This window comes from Miscanthus floridulus, chromosome 13 (assembly GCF_019320115.1).
Source record: "Miscanthus floridulus cultivar M001 chromosome 13, ASM1932011v1, whole genome shotgun sequence".
Classification (NCBI taxonomy): domain Eukaryota; kingdom Viridiplantae; phylum Streptophyta; class Magnoliopsida; order Poales; family Poaceae; genus Miscanthus; species Miscanthus floridulus.
In genome coordinates this window covers 30839907-30860704 of record NC_089592.1, presented here as the reverse complement: position 1 = coordinate 30860704, position 20798 = coordinate 30839907, and the positions used below count along the sequence as shown (strand labels likewise).

General features: G+C 48.1%; 2 protein-coding genes and 1 long non-coding RNA gene across 4 annotated transcripts; 1 reads left to right on the top strand and 2 right to left on the bottom strand.

Annotated features, from left to right (window-relative positions):
• Window positions 1–254: 254 nt before the first annotated feature.
• Window positions 255–5704, bottom strand: LOC136501431 (protein NRT1/ PTR FAMILY 4.3-like). The gene is made up of 5 exons (XM_066496961.1): window positions 5370–5704; window positions 5058–5275; window positions 1602–2048; window positions 1367–1494; window positions 255–1275 (listed from the first exon to the last, which is right to left on the bottom strand). Exons 1-5 carry the CDS (start codon window positions 5476–5478, stop codon window positions 378–380), a joined length of 1800 nt encoding a protein of 599 aa, XP_066353058.1. The 5' UTR covers window positions 5479–5704; the 3' UTR covers window positions 255–377.
• Window positions 5705–7154: 1450 nt separating this feature from the next.
• LOC136501435 (uncharacterized) lies at window positions 7155–9515 on the bottom strand. 2 transcript variants are annotated; one of them, XR_010770271.1, is made up of 4 exons: window positions 8805–9515; window positions 8267–8699; window positions 7976–8174; window positions 7155–7721 (listed from the first exon to the last, which is right to left on the bottom strand). It is a non-coding gene; the product is annotated as an uncharacterized lncRNA (long non-coding RNA). The 2 variants fall into 2 exon arrangements; XR_010770270.1 differs by having other exon boundaries at window positions 7159–7627.
• Window positions 9516–15660: 6145 nt separating this feature from the next.
• On the top strand, window positions 15661–17570 carry LOC136501506 (BTB/POZ and MATH domain-containing protein 1-like). The gene has a single exon (XM_066497034.1). It carries the CDS (start codon window positions 15753–15755, stop codon window positions 16848–16850), a length of 1098 nt encoding a protein of 365 aa, XP_066353131.1. The 5' UTR covers window positions 15661–15752; the 3' UTR covers window positions 16851–17570.
• Window positions 17571–20798: the final 3228 nt, after the last annotated feature.

Here is a 20798-nt window from a genome sequence, read left to right as displayed (position 1 = left end):
GATCCATGAGATCCTCCGTCACTGCAAGTGGAGGCGAGAAGAGGGAAGAGATGAGGGAAGCTAGGGTTTCAGCCGACACCCAGCCCATGCGGGAGCGAGGCCGATGAACATCGGGAGATCTGGACCACGGGTTGGTTTCTGAAAATCTAGAGGGTTTTTTTGCAAAAGATGTAGCGCGACGCGACGTTTCGACACGCAAATGCGCCACCAATGCCCCGAATTCTGTGGTGCTCGCAGAACTCAGTGGGTTTTAATCAACCCCAATAGGAGACCTTGTATATATGCTTTTGTAAGAAAAAAAGGGGTGTGCGTTGAATGATTGCACATCTGTGTTACCATATACATCAGTTTTCAGTATCATGCTCGTTCCGGTGTTGTCAGATGAGCCCCTTGCCATCGTCTTCCTCCTCAGAGGCGACCTCGCCGGGGGCAGCTTCATCAGACTCAGAGCCGCCGGCACCAGAATTGTACCACCTCGCACACAATAGGTAGCAGAAGAAGTTGAGCACGCTGAGCGCGGCGAGCACCCAGTAGAACAGGTCGAGCCTGTCCTTGTTAAGGTCATTGTCGCCGAGCCAGCCACGGCGGCCGCCCCTCGCCGTGATCCTGTTCACCAGCGAGACGAGCACGGAGCTGAGGAAGAACCCGAACGAGAAGGAGCAGTAGAAGAAGGCCATGAAGAAGGCCTGCATCTGCATCGCCCCGGCGGCCGCCGCCTGCTTGTAGAAGAACTCCATGAGCCCCACGTTGGTGAACAGCTCCGACACGCCGAAGACGAAGAACTGCGGCACGAGCCAGAGCACGGACAGCTGGTGTCCTCCTCCGGACGACACGGCGGCGTCCCGGCGCCTGTGCTCGACGGCCGCGGCGGAGGCCATGGACAGCGCGACGAGGCAGAGGCCGACGCCGATGCGCTGGAGGGGGGTGATCCCGGACCGCGTGCCCGTGAGCCTCCGCGTGAGCGGCACGAGGAGGAGCTCGTAGGCCGGGACGAGCGCCAGCAGCATGGCGTAGGGGATGGCCTGCAGCGACGCCGGCGGGATGCGGAAGGAGGAGGAGGAGCCCGGCGCCAGCCTGGTGTCCATGACGCTGCCCTGCTGCACCGAGAACGTCTGCAGCTGCGCGAGCACGGTGTTGGTGACGACAGTGCACGCCACGATGGGCAGAACGGCCAGGAGTGTCTTGGTCTGCTGCACCTCGGCCGCCGTGCAGAGCCGCCACTCGCTCTCTGGCACCGTGTCCGCCGCGTCCCTGATGCACGCCTTGTCCAAGAACCTGCCAAAGTTTTCATTTTTTTTTTCTCTCACTTTGGTCAGGTCAGGTGTCTGAATACTGAACGTGGATGGTGCACAAGCTAGATGTTGACCTGAACTTGTTGGCGTGGCGGAAGTCGCTGCCGTCGACGACCGCCGGATCTCCGGCTGCAGTGTGGGCAGGATTGGAGGAGCCGGAAGGGCAGATTTGCTTCCTCTTGCTGAACGCAGCGACGAAAACCTGACGAATTTTATAATTGCAGTCAGGCAACCGTATTTGGCAATGAGTGGAACATGTGTATGAACTTGCATTGGAGGGTTTTGTGAATCAAGTTCTTTTCTTCTCACCCTTGCAATGGGTGTAAAGATGACGCTGCCCCGGGGAGGCTTGTTCCGGTACAACACCGCGCCGGAGACGAGGGTGACGAGCCCGGCGCCCAAGGCGGCAGCGGCGAGGCCGAAGCCGATGGCCATCCCGAAGCGCGTCTGCGCCCAGACCACGGCCGTGAGCGCGACGACCTCGGCGACGCAGTAGCCGAAGTAGGAGAGGTTGAAGTAGGTGGAGAGCCTCTTGCTGGCGTCCTTCTCCACCGCGCCGCCGAACTGGTCGCCGCCGTACGTCGTCATGTTGGGCATCACGCAGCCGGTGCCGAGCGCCACCAGGTACAGCGCCACGAAGAAGATGGCGGCCTTGAACCCGCTGGCCCGCTCGCAGCTGCCGGCCATGGTCAGCATGTTACACGGCGGCGACTTGAGCTGTGGCAGATGTGCTTGTACCGCCAGTAATACCAGGCCCTGGTAAAACACACGACAAAAAATGGGCTTTATCACTTCGCATTGCCAAAATTTTGCAACCATTATTAGAGTACTGCAAAACAGATGAGGTCCTTTTCTGCTCTGATACTCCGTTTAGTTTCGAAATTTTTTGGTTTTTGGCTACTGTAGCACTTTCGTTTTTATTTGGCAAAAATTGTCTAATTATAGACTATTTAGACTTAAAAGATTCGTCTCACGATTTCTCAACTAACTGTGTAATTAGTTTTTTTTTCGTCTACATTTAGTACTCCATATATGTGCCACAAGATTCGATGTGACGAGTACTACGCAAAAAATTTTGGTTTTTAGATGGAACTAAACGGGCCTGAATATATATCCTGATCGAGAGGACAGCAAATACTCATGAATCTGCAACAGTTCTTCCAAAGATCCTAAATTCCTATGACCGTGATAGATTCTTCGTAGCCGGGGAAAAGTTCAAAGGCAAAAGTTCAAATTATTAGGTAGATCGCCATAAATAAAATATGAGATATGAGATCCAATGGAAAACCCTACCACCGTACCGGTCATCCAGTACGGCCCACCCACCTCACAAGTCACAGCTCAAACAATAGCACGGTATCACCGGTCCTACCCTACCCACCACAGGCCACAGTGAATGAACTGTACCCAGTAGCTAAAAAAATCTTGGGAAAATGCAGCATACTCTACGGCACATCAGCTTGTTCACTTGTTGGTTTCAGCCAGTCTAAACTAGCTAGCCAATAATATTTTTCTCTCATACCAAACCAGTACCAGCCAGCTCAAACCAACCGGAACTTAAATGTGTTGCGTGTTTGGATGAAGGCACGTACTCCTTCGTCCTCCCGTTAAAATAAAATTGAACGGTTTTAAGTTTAATGAAGTCTATATAAAACGTTGTTAACATTTCTTATACTGAATTAGCATTCTTAAATTAATTGTAAAATACATTTTAGTATATTTGTTTAAATTTATAACTGTTAGTAATATTTTTCTAAAAACTTCGATAAGCTTGTCTCGGTCCAAATTCAGAATTGCATCTTTGTGGGCAGAGATAGTAGAATTGCTCAACTTCATTTCAGTAGTATGGATCTGTAATTTAATATTATTATGGTCTGAAACTATGGAAATAATTATAAAAAAAAATTATTTCACGTGTTGTTCAACTTGTTCGGCTGATGGTTTCTACGGCTGATAAGTCGGCTAAAGCTGATTTATTATGAGAAAAAAAAACACCGTGCTATGGCTAATAAGGCAGGTTGATAAGTTCAAGCGAACAATTAAAACGATGTCATCTAATTTGTCTCCCCTCAAAATCTGAATTTGAAATTCAGCTTGTGGTTGGAGAACAGAAACAAAAAAAAAACTATCTCATTTGACATACAGCCTGGTGGTGTTGGTTTGGTGCGAGAGAAAATACTGTACCATGGCTGATAAGTCATGACTAAAATCAACAAGCAAACAGGCTTATAGATGAACTGGAACAATCAAAATAGTTTGAGTAGATAAAGTGGATTATTGCGCGCTTACTGTAGTAGATAGATTTTTTTTTTTGGAAAATTAGAAGTGCATCTCAATGATGCAACGATTTGGCTCCAGCGATGAAAACTAGGCCTTGTGTAGTTCCACTTTATTTTGCCAAATTTTTTAAGATTTTCTGTCACATCGAATCTTTAGACACATGCATGAAGCATTAAATATAAATAAAAAATAAAACTAATTACACAGTTTAGACGAAATCCACGAAATAAATCTTTTAAGTCTAATTAGACTATGATTGGACACTAATTACTAAATAACAACGAGAAACGCTACAGTTGCATTTTGCAAAAAAAAAAAATTCGGATCTAAACTTGGCCCTATTATTACTACCGCCGAACAGGTCAATGATACCAACATATCCTTTTAGCCCCAGGGCCCCCAGCATGGAAAACATCAATGCCATCCGCCAAACCAGTCAGTACCCACACGCAAAAGCTAGCCAACAGGCACACAATGACACAACACACTGGTTGCAAAAACTTTTGCAGGACAGCAGGAGAGGGAAGGGCCGAAGGGGGTTGCCAGATCCAGAATTCCAGATGAACCACACACCTCGTGAATCCCAATGTTCCTGTCGGAATCCCGTTCAGCCGATTTGAACTGCAGACGAATCTTTTGCCCAAAGGAAAAAAGCATTTGCTAATTATGAATTAATTAGGTTTAATAGATTCGTCTCACTAGCTAGTCTACTCTTTCTATGTAATTAGTTTTATAATTAGTTCATATTTAGTTCTCATAGCTACTAAACTTTAACCCTGGTCCAGACACAGCCCCTCTCTCTCTAAGGAAAAGAACTGGAGATCTCTTTGCACTGAAGACTGAACTGAGCACTCATTTGAAGGAGAAGGATTGGTGCTTCTTTTTTTCTTGATGTGATTAAAGAAGAGGAGAAGGATTGGTGCTGATGGATCCAAACTCCCAAAAATGCTCAACTCGCCCTCCCGGTCCCCGCACTTGCTTTCGTGCAAACTACTGTAGTGAAAACTATAGTCTGGTCATCTGGTGGTATCCTGGTATCCTGTTCAGCAGTGTGCAAGCAAGCATGTGAGCGGCTGCGAGCTCGTTGCTGCAACCAGCGACTTTTGGGTTTTTTTTTTGTGTGTCTGTGTGTGTTTAAAAAAAAATGGAAGCTTTGTCGGTCATGGTGATGGGCGTCTTTTCCGGCCCATGCATCCATCATCCATGCCCATGACCCTACCATGTTCTCATGTTTCAGTTCATATCCCTTGCCACGAACATGAAAAGGCGGGTCAAAAACAAAGGAGCAAAAAAGAGCAGCTGGCTGGCTGGTCCATGTCGTCCAGTCCGCGTGAGAGTGATGCAACAATAGGAATAGGATAGGAGTACGACTACTACTGTCCAATCCATCAACGACGAAGAAGGAGAGGGACGACGAGAAGGAAGGAAGGAGAAGGACCACTAGTGTTGAGAGGAGGTAAAGAGGAGGATGTAGTAGTACTGCACCGCGAGCTCGACGGCGGCGAACGGTAGCAGCGTCCGGAAGCAGCCGGCGTAGGAGTCGGAGAGGAAGCCGCCGAGCGGGGAGAGGATGAAGACGGTGCCGACGAAGTTGGTCACCACGTTGGCGGCCTGCGACAGCGGGAAGTGCAGCTCCCCGAAGACGAAGGTGATCAGGTTGCTCCCCACCGCCGCCAGCGCCATCGTCTGCGACGCCTGGAACACTGCATATGCATGGAGAGATGCAAGAGTATATCGCATTGGTACGGTCGGTCGGTCGTCGGCGAGAGGAGCAAGCAAGAGCCAGCAGAAACGGACCTAGGATGAAGACGGCGGCGCGCATGCCGCCGTGGCGCTGCCGGCACGGGCGGCCGCGCCAGTCGACGGAGCTCTCGGGCGCCTGCAGGGATCTCTCTGCGTCGTCCATGGTTGCTCTGCTCTGCTACACACACCCTCCCTCTGTGGGTCTCTCTCTCCCCTCCCTTCCTGGAGCCGGAGGAGCGAGTTGACTAGACTGCAAATCTGCAATTGGAGTTGGATTGGGAACCCAAGCTGGCGCGGGCTAAATATATGCAACGCAACCGCGGAACAGCCAAGGCGGCGTGGCGTGCGGTGTGGATGTGGACTCGTACAGTACACACCGGCGGCCACGGCCCACGACCAAGCAAGCACTAGCAGAGCACGGCACGCGTCGGCCGTCAGAGAGAGTCAGGTAGCAGTTGAGCACAGTGCGCGCGTGTTCCGGCGTTTCGTCGTCTGGCCCCGCGCTCCACAAGTCTCCACCCTGACCACCAGCACCACCCAGCACAAAGCCCGACCTGTTCGCTTGAGCGAACGGTTTTTTTTCTCTCCCACCGAATCCGCGAACGGTACTTTCAAGCATTCTTTTCACATTGCGACTGTTTACTTTGCCAGCATTGGGCTTTGGGACTGACAGACTGGTTAAAATAGTGTCCTCTGCCTTGCATTTTGTCATCGATGAGAAAAAGTAACCCCTCCTCCCTCTGTCCATGGAAGTACAATTAGTGTGTAATTAATCTACCGCACGTTCCTGCATTCCCCCATCAAAGAAATAATATATACAGTAGTACTGTGGTGCCATGCGGCCACATCGGCTAATTTCCCGTCCTCTTTTGTTTCTATATACTTATCGAGTACTTCTAGTAACTTTTTCCATGCAGATGCACATAGAAGAGGGTCACTAGTACTAGTAATCTTTCGGCCATGTTTAGTTCCTTCAAAATCCAGAATTTGACACTATATAAAAAGAAGATTCCTCATCACATCAAATTTGCGGTACATGCATGGAGTACTAAATGTTGACGAAATCAAAAACTAATTGCACAGTTTGGTTGTACTTTGCGAGACGAACATTTTAAGCCTAATTAGTCAACGATTGAACAATTATTACCAAATAAAAACAAAACGCTACAGTAGCTACAGTGCACCAACTGAATTCGGCGGCGCCGATTCAGTGGCCATCTAAACACGGCCTTCATCTCACGACTCCACCGATGGTGATCTGTTTTAAGAAGCACCGATAGGTGAAACCCTTTGGACCAGGCAATCGTGCCCGTCTCTCTTTTCCCCACGTGACGTCCCTCTCTGTCAGCGCCAACCTACGTCCTCTTGGGTTGCGGAGGACGGGAGGAGCGGTGACATTAATTTATATATTAGGTTTGTACACGTGCGTTGCTACAGGATAGTTAATATTTTATATTAAAAATACATAAATTGTACGATAAAATAATAATATTATAAAATTAAATACCAATATTAAAATAACATTTATTTCACCGTGCTAACGCTACGGTTATATTAAGTCAAAAATTAATTCTATCAAATTTGAAGTACTCTCTTAAAGATTCAATCAAAACATATTTCTGTGGCTTCAAAAAATTGAAGTGATGCATGTTCAAAAAAACATAGATGTACTTTTGTCATAAAAGTTAGAACTCAATCTCGTTTTATAAAAAATTCATATAAAATGACAAAAATCACTGAATTTATTATTCTCGTATTTTTTTTAAAAAAAATTTGAGGTAATCCCAACTCTTGAAACAAAAGACATCTTTGGGATATGGATGCATCTCTTTTTTTTTTTGAGCAATCGAAATACAGCTTTTTTGGGTTCTCATGGTTTGCACCACATATTCCCTCCCCCACCTGCTTGTACAAAAGACATTGTCCATGTACATAAGATTGCAAAAGATCAATATGAATGTAAAGCAACCCAATGTACCAACAACAACAATTTTAACCATGACACCGGATCACATGTATATGAAAGGTTCCGCTGGTAGACTCTTTAGTCGTCCTTGAACACAGAATCTAGATGTCACCTCTCAATCGCAATTGTAAAACCAATGAACCAGACATGATCTCACAATGCCAACTACATCAGAGTACAATTATCATCATCATATTTTATGGCCCATGTTTCCAAGAATTCGCTCCACTGCAGCATGAACATTTCTAGCGGTAGCGGCCAAGGCTCGGATGTTCTCTCGTGTGTCAAGAAACCCATTTCATGGAGCTTCGCTAATTGTGTTGCATACAGTTCTTCTGTGGCAGCACTGCAAATTTTGACATTACTTTGTTGATGAGAAGACTTCAAAAAATCACCCAGAAAAGCTTCAAGAGATCATACAACAATTTGTCTATCCTCTCCTAAATCAATAAAATTGCATGGACATAGTTAATAAAAGCCCAAGATATTTTTAATGTCATTGGTAACAAAGGCAAATAGATCAACAAATATGCACCGCAGTGAAAAAAAGGAAACATTGAAATACAGAAGTGTATTGTAGAGGAAGAAAGCAGCCCCCACCTTGGTGAGGAAAGCATGGTATGTTAATGCACAATAGAAAATAATATCTCCGCCAACTTTGTATGGCTCTTTATGTAGGATTGGAAAAGGTTACCTCATCAGTAAGCTTCGGTTGAATAAGGTTCTTCGCATAATGAATATATTTCTTTAGAAAATTGACAATTAGCCTGTCTTGCTTGGCTTTCTTGCCTCTTCTATCCTGACCATGGAGCAATACTCAACAAGAAATGGCTGCATTAGCATAACCGTCATCTTCTTCAGCATATCCCTCTTTATAAAGATACCTCTTGATCCTACAGTTTATGAGGTTGTCTTTTATTAAGCAGATGAAAAAGAATGGAAGAATTAAAAACAAATATATTCGACTGTAAAACAGCAAAGCTACCTCCATCATCAGTGCAATATCTATGAATTCGTGCAGCGTGTTCTGAAATTTGCCGACCAATCTCAGGATCCATTTGATCAAGAATACTAATGGAACTATGCAAACTTATAGAATATGGCAGAGTAATAAACATTCATCTTAAGAAAATAGGATACACATTTCACAACATATTATCTGGAGCTGGATCGTTAGCAACATATGCAAGCAGGTTTGGACAAGGTTCTAGCTTCTAACTTGTTTACTACACATGAAAACCAGCTATGCAAATGACAGGATTCCGGGTCAGTAAAGAAAGAAAGAAAAGAAATTGATGATATGCCTCGTTTCCTTTTGCAGAGATAGTGATCCTTTTCAGGTGAGATTCAAGGAATTCCTCCTAAAAGTAATCAGCTAGTAGCGAAATTGCTTGAGAATGGAGATCCCCTACCACCCTCTGCACCAAGTTTCATATGCCCATATCAACCGCAGGAGAAACACTGAAGATGACGACAAGAAGCAAATAATTTAATCCAACAAGCAGGGCCGGGGAGAATCGAACCTTTGAGCAACAGCTCAAGGTCGTCGGACTGTTGGCAGGCGGACAACAGCCTCTGTGCTCCGCCGCTAACCTGCGCGTTGACGTCACAGTGGTTGTTGACGTGTGCTCGCTCCTGCGTTGCGCCCGCTGCCTCCGAGTCCTCATCGACAAACCAAGTGCCGGATCCACTCCTCCCTTCGCAGCATCCGATCGTACTTCGCCAGATCCGGATGCTCCTTCGCCTCCGCCGGAGAGGGAGATCCCATCCTTGATGACTGATGTGGGGCCGCCCATGGTGTGGAGGACAGGAGGTGGAGGTGGAGTAGGCCTCGAGTGGAGGTATCGCCGCGCGCCCGCGCCCGCGTGGCCACGGCGGAGGAAGACGAAGAGGTGGATCGCGTTGCTCGTTTCGTGAGGTGAGGGACGCCGAAGAAAGATCGGTGTTGGATTTTTTTCTAGCAAAATAGAGGACGGCGGGCGAGGGCGAGGAGGAGGCGCCTCCACTGCTGGGTCGCTGCTCCGCCTTCGCCGTCTGCTTTTGTTTCACGCACGCGGGGCAAGCTGCGGAGCTGGGGCGGCGTACGCGGGCGGACGACGGTTCTGCGGGACAGAGAGATAGCACGCGGGGCGGGGCGAATCATGCGAGGTCGTCCGTCGCGCCTAGTCCAGGCCGCATGGGCGCGTGGCAGAGGAAGCCGAGGGAAGCGGCGGAGGCGTCGGGATTTGTTTCGCACGAAGGGAGCTAGGCGAGCGATGATTTGTTTCGCACCTCTGTCAACGATTCTCTTATGAATATTTTTTCTACGTGTGGTGTCGCCTGCCTAATACAATTATTTTGTAAAATATTTAGCAAAAACAAGATTTAATGACAATTTTGTAATAATTTGAGTGAAATTTATGAGGAGCAAGTAGAAGCTGCATTTTTTGAGCTCCAACTGCTCTGGGTTCCTTGCAATGAGCCGTTTTTTTAAAGGTAATTCATGGTACAGGGCATCTATCCGTGATACTCGTCTGGACGCAGGTGCGCGGCTCCGCAGGAGTGGGCCCCATCTCACTCAGAAACAGGAAAAACAAATCCCCACTCGTTCATCCTTATTCGCCCGACACCCGACGCAGTAGTGTGACCACTCATTCATCCACGTCTCTTCCCCCACCGCGCGCTCGTCGGCTGCCGCGTCATATACTCCCCCCCACGCCCCACGCCCCACGCCCGTCCTAGTCACTTGTGCCGCTCGCTCCCTCTTCGTTCATCCATCCGTCTCCCATCGCCGTCGCGCGCACTGTTGACCCGCCAAGGCCGCTGTGGCGCACGTGTCGCGACGCCTCATGTCTTCTCCGGCCGAGCTAAGAGCACCCATAAGCGTGGGCGGCGCTGGTGGTGCTCGTGTGCTGCGGCTCGCCGCCGGCTCCCACCCCGACGGCCGGAATTGACCAACCCGTCCTTCCCCCCTACGTTGTATATGTATGTTTCAAGTGTTTCAGGCGTTTCAGATGTATATTGCAATTGTTCATCTTGATGTTGCAAAAGTAGATTAGGCGATGTTGCGTATGTTGCATATGTTGCAAGTGTTTCAGAGACATGTTGCAAGTGTTTGCTCAAAATGTTTCATCTCTTTTCCAGATGTATGTTGCAATCGTTTTTTATCTGGATGTTGTATATGTTGCAACAATATGTTTCAAATGTTTCAGCTGTTTTAGTCTGATGTTACAGCAGGTGGTTTCATGTTGCAAGTTGCAAGTGTTTTTATTTTGAATTTTTCGTGTGTTTCATACACATGTTGCAAGAGCATGTTCCAAATGTTTCATCTGTTTTTTTCTTTAAACTATTTCATTTGTTTATATTCTTATGTTGCATTCATGTTGCAAGTGTTTTATGTTGTTCGTTTGGGGACGAACCGAGGGCCGGTGGACAGGGCACGTGGCACGCCAAGGGGCCGACGGACAGGCGGGGGTGCTGGGTGCCGGCGACAGGGGTGCTACCGGTCGGGACGCGCTGGGGGCGTGATTGTCCTTAGCCGCTCATCCCGGCTCCTGTGTGTCACCCGCGTGGAGAGTCGGAGAGAGGGAAGGGAGTCCGGGAAGGACTGGGATCGGTGGACTGTAGAGACAGGGGCGGAGCGCACTTATGGGGTGTGCGCGAAGGCGGACGGGGGGGGGGGGGGGGGGGCGGGGTTGGGTTGCATGGGTGTCTAGACGCGCGCCTCCGTCTAGACGTCTGGACGCTAGCCACGCCCTTTTTTTATGGCAGTTTGGTAAGACTCCACGGCAACCATTGCAAGAAGTCAGAGATGAAAAGTCATACCAAAGAAACTCTAAATCTACTTCAACCTTACATGACCTGCCTTTGTCAGCCTTGTGGATCTATGACTCGCGGGCTTTCTTCAGGCGAAAAATAGAAAGGTTCATCCATAAAATCATCTATGTTAGCATCGTCTGTCCTCCATTATCCTTGCATGTTCGCTTGCTCGTAAACAATCGTAAATTTTCAGCCGGGAACAGTGTTTTTCTCTCACACAAAACCAACCAGCAGTAAATAATCCACGATCGTTTACGGCCTCCCAAACAGGCTGACACCACTGCCACACTCGCTCATGCCCAACGGTGCTACCGACCTTACCATGGCCTTCGTCGACATTGACGCTGTCATGATGTAGCTACCTAGCTATATATCGAATGTCTAGTGGAGAGCCTTAATTGGCCTGCAAATACCAAAATTTAAAGAGTGGAAGCTAAGGAAATGCAAATTTCAAATTAAAGAGCGAGGGTCAAAAGGAGGTCAGTAATTCTCATGGCACATAGAGAATCAATATAAGCTTTAGGGCAATTTCCAATGGTTTTGCCATCTATTCTCTGTATATATCTGCATTTGAGGGCTATATCTGAATTAGATTAGGGGACAAAAGAAAAGTATGGCACTCAATCGTTTGCCTCATCTGTGCACTCCTATCTTTCCTTTTTATCTTCTGTTCTATAGTAACACTATCTATTTTGGCACCACAACATTTTGAGTATAAATCTTTGGTTGCATAACATTCAACAGCAATTCATAATTAGATATGTAGATGTCATAGTTCGAATTTAAATTGAAATTTTCACATGTCATATTTTTTAAACATTAAATAGAGGCAATATTGGTCTTCGATTATTGCATTAATTGCAAAAAATATAACAATATGCCCTATTTAAATATTTTGATTCTATATTTAACAGTGAAATACATTTTTTCTGACAAAAAGTATGCTGCTACAGAAAATTGCATTGATGGAAGACGCTTTAGGCCCCTTTGGAACGCACAAAATATTCATGTTTCCTATATTTTTCTATGAAAATGAAATAAATCCTGTGAAATTTCTATATGATTCTTGTGAAGTTCTTGCGTTCTAATGGGGGCCTTAAACTTACACCAAATTTGAGAGAAAGACGGGGGAGATGGGTGATCAGGGGACGGAGTTGCACGCTCGAGCGTGTTGGATAGATTGTTGTTCAGGTGCCTGAATTTTAAGATGATTGCAGGCAACACTCTTGTACAACCAACTAATACAAGTAAATTGTTACTTTTGTGATTTGTTATTTGTCTTTATATTATAATGTATCAAATTTCTGTCCTTGTCTAACTATAGAAGTAATTGTTAATTCTCTTTGTGCCAACACAAATAAGATTTTGTCGGGTTTAGGGTTTTGTCTAACGAGCCTTTTATTCTTGGACCCCAAAATTGTAGATTATGGCTACATAAATTACAACTAACTAAAACTACAATTTTAGGGGAAAAATATGCAATATCGTTTGCCTGAAAGGAAGCTAAAATTTAGGCACCTAGATTTTAGCAAGTCTCATTATTGTTTGTATAAATATGGGAAAAAATGAGGTGTTTGAAGGCTCCCCTTGAGTATAGGCCTTGCTAGCGCTCGGATGTCCTGACGGACGGGGCGTCTGAACGCTCGCGCTTGCAATCATTTTTTCATGCCGTTTCACGCGCCTATGTGGGGCCCACGCCGTCGCGAATATCACCAGCTTCGAGAAGAGAGGGAGAAGGTGACGGATGCCCAGCCGGCACTGGGAAGGAGGATAGGACACCAAGACGAGGCAACAGAAGGCGAGAAGGGAGATGCAACACCCGATCTACTTTTGAAATATTCAGAAGCAACATTTGCAACATACGTCTGACGGCACATGAAACACTTGAAGCATACATCTGAAACACTTGGAAAAAATACCTGAAAACACTTGAAACCATTGCAAAAACATACGTAACATCACGATAAAACACTTGCAAATATATGTGTTAAACATATGCAACATCTAGATAAACACACTTATAACGTACATCTGAAAAAACAGATGAAACATTGGGCCTTGCAACATACGTGTACAACCATTACAACATTTGCAATATCTGGATCTACTTTTGCAACATCCATATGAAACACTTGCAACATAACTCTGAAACACTTGAAACAGACGTTTGCAACATGCGCTTTTAAGCGCAATATCTACTTGCTGCTTGGACGAAAATGGAGGCTCGTCGATGCGGAGCTCGATGCCAGCGTGGGGCTCAATGCTATAGAGTGGCGCGGAGGTCACCAGTGTGGAGCTCGTTGACGTCACTGACCTGGTAGGGTCCGAGGTAGGCGGATGGAGCGCGACTGCAATGGGAGGTGCGAGTACGGGCTAGGGCGGCACGGAGAGTGTGCGATCCGTCCCACGAGCAGGGGCACACGGTGCGAGCTAGGGCGGCGCAAGGGAGGGCGGGATCCAGGATCTGTCCCGCGAGCAGGGCCACGCGGTGCGAGATGGGCAACATGGGGGAGGACGGGATCCTCCCCGTGAGCTGGAGCCCGCAGCATGCATACACCGCAGAGCGAGCCGATGATGAGGACGAGGGCGGCGTGGGCGAGGTCCCTTTCGCTAGCAGGCGATGCGGGCGTGATCCGTCTATGCAGATAGACAACCAAATAGGAGCTTTTCTTTGGAGCATATACAAGGGATATTTTGATTGAAGCCATTACAATTTTCATGTTTTGGAGATTTGCCATTACAATTCATCTAATAGGAAATTTGTCATTATAATTGTTGAACTCGTTGATAATTGCCATTATAGACGTACCTAGCGCCCTTGGGCCCACCTGCAGGTCCCGTATTCCCGCTGTATTTTGGTATAGACCAAATTGCCCCTGTGGACAAAAGGATAAGGCCATCTTGGCCATAAACCAATGCAACGCGACGAACTCTACCAACCTCGATTCGGGGGATATTTAACTTTTACCATTATAACGGATTGCACCTCTTCAGGTCTCACTCTTAAAATTGCCAATACATATTTGCCATCGGAGAGGAAACATTTGATACATTCTTACCATTATCTCTGATGTGGCACGCGAACTCGACCTAACAGCATGGATCGGCCACGGGAATGACATTTTTGCCCCATCTATTTCTTCGTCCTCTGTCCCTTCCTCCCTCTCAAGCTCCGGTCATGGCCGACAATGGGGTCCATGGCGGCGGCGAACAGGACGCAGGGGAAAGTGGGGGCGAGGCAGCCAAGGCCACAGTCTACAGGTTGATGGCCGCGCCTGGTGCCGGCGACGAACATGGCGGCACCTGGAGCACGCACAGGAGCACGGCCTCCTCAGTGCCGACGACGAGATGGCGACCCCGTGCCTCCTCTGCTCGTGCTCTCTGCTTCCTCGCCGGTGGAGGTCGTGCATCCCCGGCCACAGACGAGCTACGCCACATCTATCCGTGCGCGGTCACCGGCGAGGCAGCTTCCCCCGCCGCCAGCTTCCTATGCCTAGAGCAGCAGATGAGCGCCCCCTCTCCAGGCCGGCGCGGGCGCAGGTCGGTGGCGGCGCCTCTCCAGGTCGGCACGGGGCGCAGGTGGGTGGCGGGGCCTCTCCATGCCAGCTTGGTCTTAGGCGGGCGGCAGCGGCTCTCGAGTCCGGCACGGCCAAGGTGGGCGACGGCGGCGGTCCGGCAGGCTGTCGCGGGCACAGGAGGGCGGGAGCTGCGGTGTGCCAGTTCTAGTGTTCTTCCTATTCACAAAAATCTTTGAAAACTATCTCTGCTTTGCTTCCTCTGGTCACCGACGCCCGTAGAGCCTGGCTACGCCACCAGCACCGCAGCACCTGCCTACGTCTGCAACAATGACTGGGACACCAGCACCCGCATCTGTCGGTTGCGCCCGCCGCGACCGCCTACCGCGCCATCACAGTGACGGCCCGCCCGTGACAGCTGCGCCTGCCATGACTGCCTCCGCAGCGACCGCCCGCCATCGCTATGCCACCTACGCCCACAACCGCCGCGCCACCGCAGTGACGGACCGCCCGTGACCGCTCGCCCGCCGCGCCCGGTAGCCTACGCCCGCGCCGGTCTCCAAAGCCGCCGACGGCGAGACCTGAATCGAGGTTGCTGGTATCGCTGAAACGTTGAATTATAATGGCAAATGTGTCTATACCAGAGATACATCACCTGTAGGTGGGCCCAAGAGCGCCAGATGCGTCGATAATGGTAAGAATGAGCGAGTTCAACCATTGTAATGGCAATTTTTCTATTAGATAAATTATAATGGCAAATCTCGGAAAATAAAAATTATAATGGCTTTGATCAAAATTACGGGATGCTTCTATAGTCAGTTACCAAATCTTGGCATGGCCCCACCACACAGATCGCAAGTGTGGCTTAGATTCCATCGCTCTGCACGATGGCACGCAGCCTGTTCGGTTGGCTGGCTCGTATCGTTGCTGGTTCGTGAAGATGTATTACTGACTGATTTGTGTGAGAGGAAAATACTATTCTAACCGAAAAACACAGTTCAGGTAAACAGTGTCCGCGTAGAGGGGCTGGCTGGCCAGCCCCAGCCGAACAGGCTGACGAGTTCTCCCAAATGTAGCGCCGCAAAATTCCGCATCTGCCGCGGCATCGCGAACCCCTCTCTCCGTGACGCTGCTACTACGCAAATAGATCTTGGTTTGATGCAGCCGAAGCCCACCTCGCCGCCGCCACCAGGGCGCGCGCCGCTGGTGACCACGACGTCGTCGACGAGCGCGATCGAGACCGTGGAGGGCACGCACGTCTTCCACGTCTGCGGCTACAGCCTGCTGAGGGGCGTCGGCCCCGGCAGCTACGTGCGGTCGGGCACCTTCGCCGTCGGCGGCTACCACTGGTCCCTCCGGTTCTTCCCCGACGGCGACGCCCGTGGCGGCGGGCCTGCAGGCGGCGGCAAGAGCAAGAGCAGCGGCGACGACGAGTGCTGTTTCCACGCGGATCTCATGACCCAGGGAGCCGACGCGAAGGCGTGCTTCACCATCGGGTTCGTGAACCAGGCCGACGGATCCACGCGCTGGGAGCCGACCACGCCGCAGATCTCCCTCAGCACCGCCGGCGCCGGCACCGGCAACGGATCGCCGCCGCCGCCGTCGTGGGCCAGATTAGTCGTCCCGAGGACCAAGGTGGAGGACTTCGCTGTTCTCCGCGGCGACCGCGTCTCGGTCATGTGCCGCGTCGCCGTTACGCAAAACCAGCGGGTCTTCGCGGCCCCCGAGCCGGCCGTGTCGAGGGTCGAGGTGCCGCCACCAGACCTGCCGGAGTGTCTCGGGAGCTTGCTGGAGGAAGGAGTGGGGACGGACGTCACGATTCATGTGGGAGAGGAGACGTTCGCCGCGCACAGGATCGTGCTGGCCATGCGGTCGCCGGTGTTCAGGGCGCAGCTCTATGGGCCGATGAGGGACAAGGGGGAGCAGCAGCACCTGGCCATCGAGGACGTGCAGCCGTCTTTGTTCAGGGCACTGCTGGGATTCATCTACACGGACGCGTTGCCCGCCATTGACGATGACGGCCTAGATGAGCATGACCGAAAAGAGAGGATTTGTCATTTGCTTGTGGTGGCAGATCGGTTCGCCATGGAGAGGCTGAAGATGATATGCCAAGGCATCCTCTCCAAGAACCTTGCAGTGCACACCGTGGTGGCTATGCTGGCACTTGCTGATCAGCACCATTGTGATATGCTTAAGGAGAGTTGCTTTGAGTTTATCTTGTCTCCTAATAGGCTACAAGATGTTGTGGCAAGTTAAGGGTATGCAGAGCTCAAAACAACTTGCCCGTCAGTCTTAGTGGAGATTTTGGAGAAGTCAAGTAAGTTCTGCCAAATCTAGCTTACTACCCGCAGCAGCTGCAGCAGCAGTAGGCTAAAATATATAGCCCCGTTTGGGTGGGTGTCAGTGAGAGAGGAAGAGGAAACTGAGGAGAGAGAAAAAAGGCTTCGGTGAACATAGTATGTGTTGATTTCTTCTGCTCAAGGCATGACAATTTAAGAAATACTACCTCTGTTCCAATTTATTAAACGTTTTGCTAGCTTATTTTAGCCTACCAAAACGTCTAGTAATTTGAAACAGACAGGTAGTCATTACAGTTCAGAATGTAAACCCCAATACCACAGAGGGTGATGATGACGAAGACAATGAAGCTGAGAGCTTTGAGACACCTTGCCTGTAATCCGTGCAGGCAGGCCAAGAACTTATATATGCCTATTTGCTTTTCCCCCAGTTGAGCTGAACTCTGGTTGCAAGGTATTGGACATTCGGCCTCCTGTTGTCTCAGGGCTAATTCTAGTTTACTGTTTACCTGGCATAGATCGATCAGGATTTAGCTCATTACCTTTTCTGCGAACCCAGTTCTTCCCCTGTACTTACTGTAAATATTTCCGTTGTTAAATGAAAATTGTATGTGACCTGATTCATTTTTTTTCACAATGTGGGCATGAGCATCTAAGCAAACTTTTTGTAACTGGAAGTTTCAAGTTCAAGTACATTTGCATGCCAGCTTCTCTGAATCCGGTGACTTCGTGAGAAAGACCATCATCTCTGAAAAACAAAAACAAGGAAGAGTAAAGGCTAATATGAACCACATTTTTTTTTCAAGCATCATGATGTATGTGTGTGAGATGGAGTTCCAATGGACTCTGTTCAGTTCCTTCATGATTCTCATCATTCTAACTTACCACTTTGTCATGTATGTGTGTGATATAGTGATATATCTGCTATTGGTCAGCATTGTTTGATTCATTTTTTAATAGAGCATGTACTCCAAGTCAAACTTGTCTTATTTTGACCAAGTTTATAGAAAAATATATTACCATCTACAATATCAAACAAAAATAATATCAAAATATATGTCATGGTGTATCTAATGAATCTAGTTTGATTTATTAAATGTTTGTGCATTTTTTTTGTAAACTCGGTCAAAACTAGAGAAGTTTGGCTTAGGAAAAATCTAGAACAATTTACTATTTTGAATGGAGCAAGATGAAAGATGTTTTGGCGATTTCTCAGGCGTAATCATTTCATGAATACAAAAAAAAATTAGAGACCACTTCTTTCATTTATATAGAGGCAATTTAAAATGCCTGTATCTTAAAATTATCTAGTGAATTTCAGAGGCGATCGGTCTATATATGGAGACAAACAATTGATTTATAGAGACCAAACTTTTAAGAGGGATGCCTCTGCAAATAGGGAGATTCCACATCGGTTTCAATTGGTTGTCGATTTTGAAATTTTGATAACTTGTGACTGCCTCCCATCTTGTCATTTTTTTTTAAAGTCGTGTCCTGTCATTTAGTTAAAAAACATTTTCTACTTTTCCTGCTTTCTAAACAGGACTTGAGACTCTTGTTTCAATTTAAATAAACCAGACGACTAAAAGGCGATCTTACGTCCTCCAATCAGCAAATAAGTGGGCCAAATTGGGCAGCACCTATATAGGCCAGTGTTCCTGCATCTTAACCTTGAGTTAATTGTTAGCCCACAAACGAAGTTTGGCAGGTGAGATTCTTGTCTCGAATAAAGTTGTTATTGCTGGGCTATGAGCCTATGACCTTTGAGTGATGGATACATCGGTATTCATTCTTTATTGCTTATTTTCCCTCTGTTTCTATTTCCTTTTTACATCCAGAAAACTAAAGTGTACCTCTACTATAAATATACTTTTAAAACTATCCAACAAATATAGTTTTTTTTGTGAGGTTCTATTTGGATCCTATGGTCTAAAGTTTAGCCACAAAATTTTAGACCACTTTAGCTCTTGAGCCTCCAAATAGGAGGCTTAAAGTGTTGTCTAAAGTTTAGCCATTTCCATAAAAACTTTAGATCATACAAGTGAACTAAAGTGGTCTAAAATTTTAGTCCTTACCTTTAACCGACTAAACTTGATACTGTAGGATCTCTGGTACGCCTAGAGGAGGGTTGAATAGGCTTGTAACAATTCAACTCAAACCGAAGTCAAATTCATCAGCGGCACTGCCGCTCTTTGAGCGCAGCACTGCCACACCTGCAGGAGAGATTAGTTCACAATTCAAAATCTACCAAACGAAATTTAGATCGGGTAAATTTCTTAACTTCCTGCAGGGTGGTAGATCACAGATCGATAGCTGAAAGTGGTGGGAACACCACACACAAGTAGATCGGCCTCAATCCTAGAAATCACCTCAACAACAACAAGAACACAAGTGTAGCAACACAAGCACAGGATGACACAAGGATTTATCCTGTGGTTCAGCTCGCCAACAAGGCATGTCTAAGTCCACGTTATTGAGGTATACCACTAAGGCTTAGGAATTTGCAACCCTATCTCGTTCTCAAGTCAAGAGAGTGAACTCTTGAGATGAGGGGTGATTTTACTTGCTGCAAGAGGTGGTTACAAACCTCCCGGGGCTACCACACAAGTTGGCAAGCCCACCGGGCGATGGTCTAACCGGCTAGGAGCCAAGCTCCAAGAGTAACAAACACAACCGCCGACCAAAACGTGAACCAAGTGCTCTTTAGAGTTTGGAATCAATGGAGATGCTCTCTTATCAAGTTTTGGACCCTTACCCCTCAAGGATTGATGGGGAAATCAGTGGATTTGCTTGGAGGCTTGAGGTCAACAATGGAGTGAGAGAGAGAGAGAGCTCCTGCTCTGTTTTGAGTGTGCTGAAGTGAGGAAGAAGGGAGCAGGTTGGTTCGTTACCGTTGGGAAAGAAAGGGAAAGGTATATATACCCCAGGCCCCAACGGTCACTTAAATCGTAGATAGCCGTTGGGGAGAAAAAGAAAAGGTATATATACCCCCAGCCCCCAACGGACATTGCACCTAAGAGGTCGGGCGAGACGAGGTCCATGGCCTTGAGGTCAGGCAAGACGAGGCCACCACCAAAGGGTCAGGCGAGCCAGAGCCCACGACCAAAGAGTCGGGCAAGATGGAGCCCGCTATCAAAGGGTCAGGCGAGACAGAGCCTGCGACCTTGGGGTTGGACGACACGAAGCCTACGACCAAAGGGTCGGGCGAGCCAGAGCCCGTGACCTTAGGGTCGGGTGAGATAGAGCCCGTGACCAAGGGTCGGGCGAGACGGAGCCCGCAACCTTGGGGTCGGGCGAGACGGAGCCCGCGACCAAAGGGTCGGGCGAACCGGAGCCCGCACCCAAGGGGTCGGGCAAGACAGAGGCCGCGACCTTGGGGTCGGGCGAGACGGAGCCCGCGACCAAAGGGTCAGGCGAACCGGAGCCCTCACCCAAGGGTTAGGCGAACTGGAGCCGGCACCCAAGGGGTCGGGTGAGTCAGAGCTCGCATGCCGCAAGATAGTAAGGATAATAGTGAAGTGTAGACTGTCTTGGCTGTGAATCTAAGGATGCATGTGGTTGTTTGTGCACTTGGTAGCACAGATTAGCTTAAGCATTATGCCCCCTTTATAGTACGACTTTTTCTATACTCAAATTCATTATATAAAAGAATTTAAACCTCCTTTGAGTTTGAAGCCATCTATATTTGTAGTTGGGGGCTCATCCGTTTCGTGTAGCATCCTCGAATATAAATTTCCTGCTTGTCATCTCGATAAATCTCATTAGTTCTCTAATTGCAAGGTTATTATCATCAAAACCCACAATTAAGGCTTGATTGCACTTTCAATCTCCCCATTTTTGTGATTGATGACAACCTAATTAGAGCTTACAGAATATATGAAATAAATACTGAGACTTTTTGAGCCAT

Coding starts and splice junctions, on each gene's coding strand:
- LOC136501506 (XM_066497034.1), top strand. CDS start 15,753: ATGCAGCCGAAGCCCACCTCGCCGCCGCCACCAGGGCGCGCGCCGCTG.
- LOC136501431 (XM_066496961.1), bottom strand. CDS start 5,478: ATGGACGACGCAGAGAGATCCCTGCAGGCGCCCGAGAGCTCCGTCGAC. Junction 5,276..5,369: donor CGCCGCCGTCTTCATCCTAG/GTCCGTTTCTGC, acceptor ATGCATATGCAG/TGTTCCAGGCGTCGCAGACG. Junction 1,276..1,366: donor CGCCACGCCAACAAGTTCAG/GTCAACATCTAG, acceptor AAACTTTGGCAG/GTTCTTGGACAAGGCGTGCA.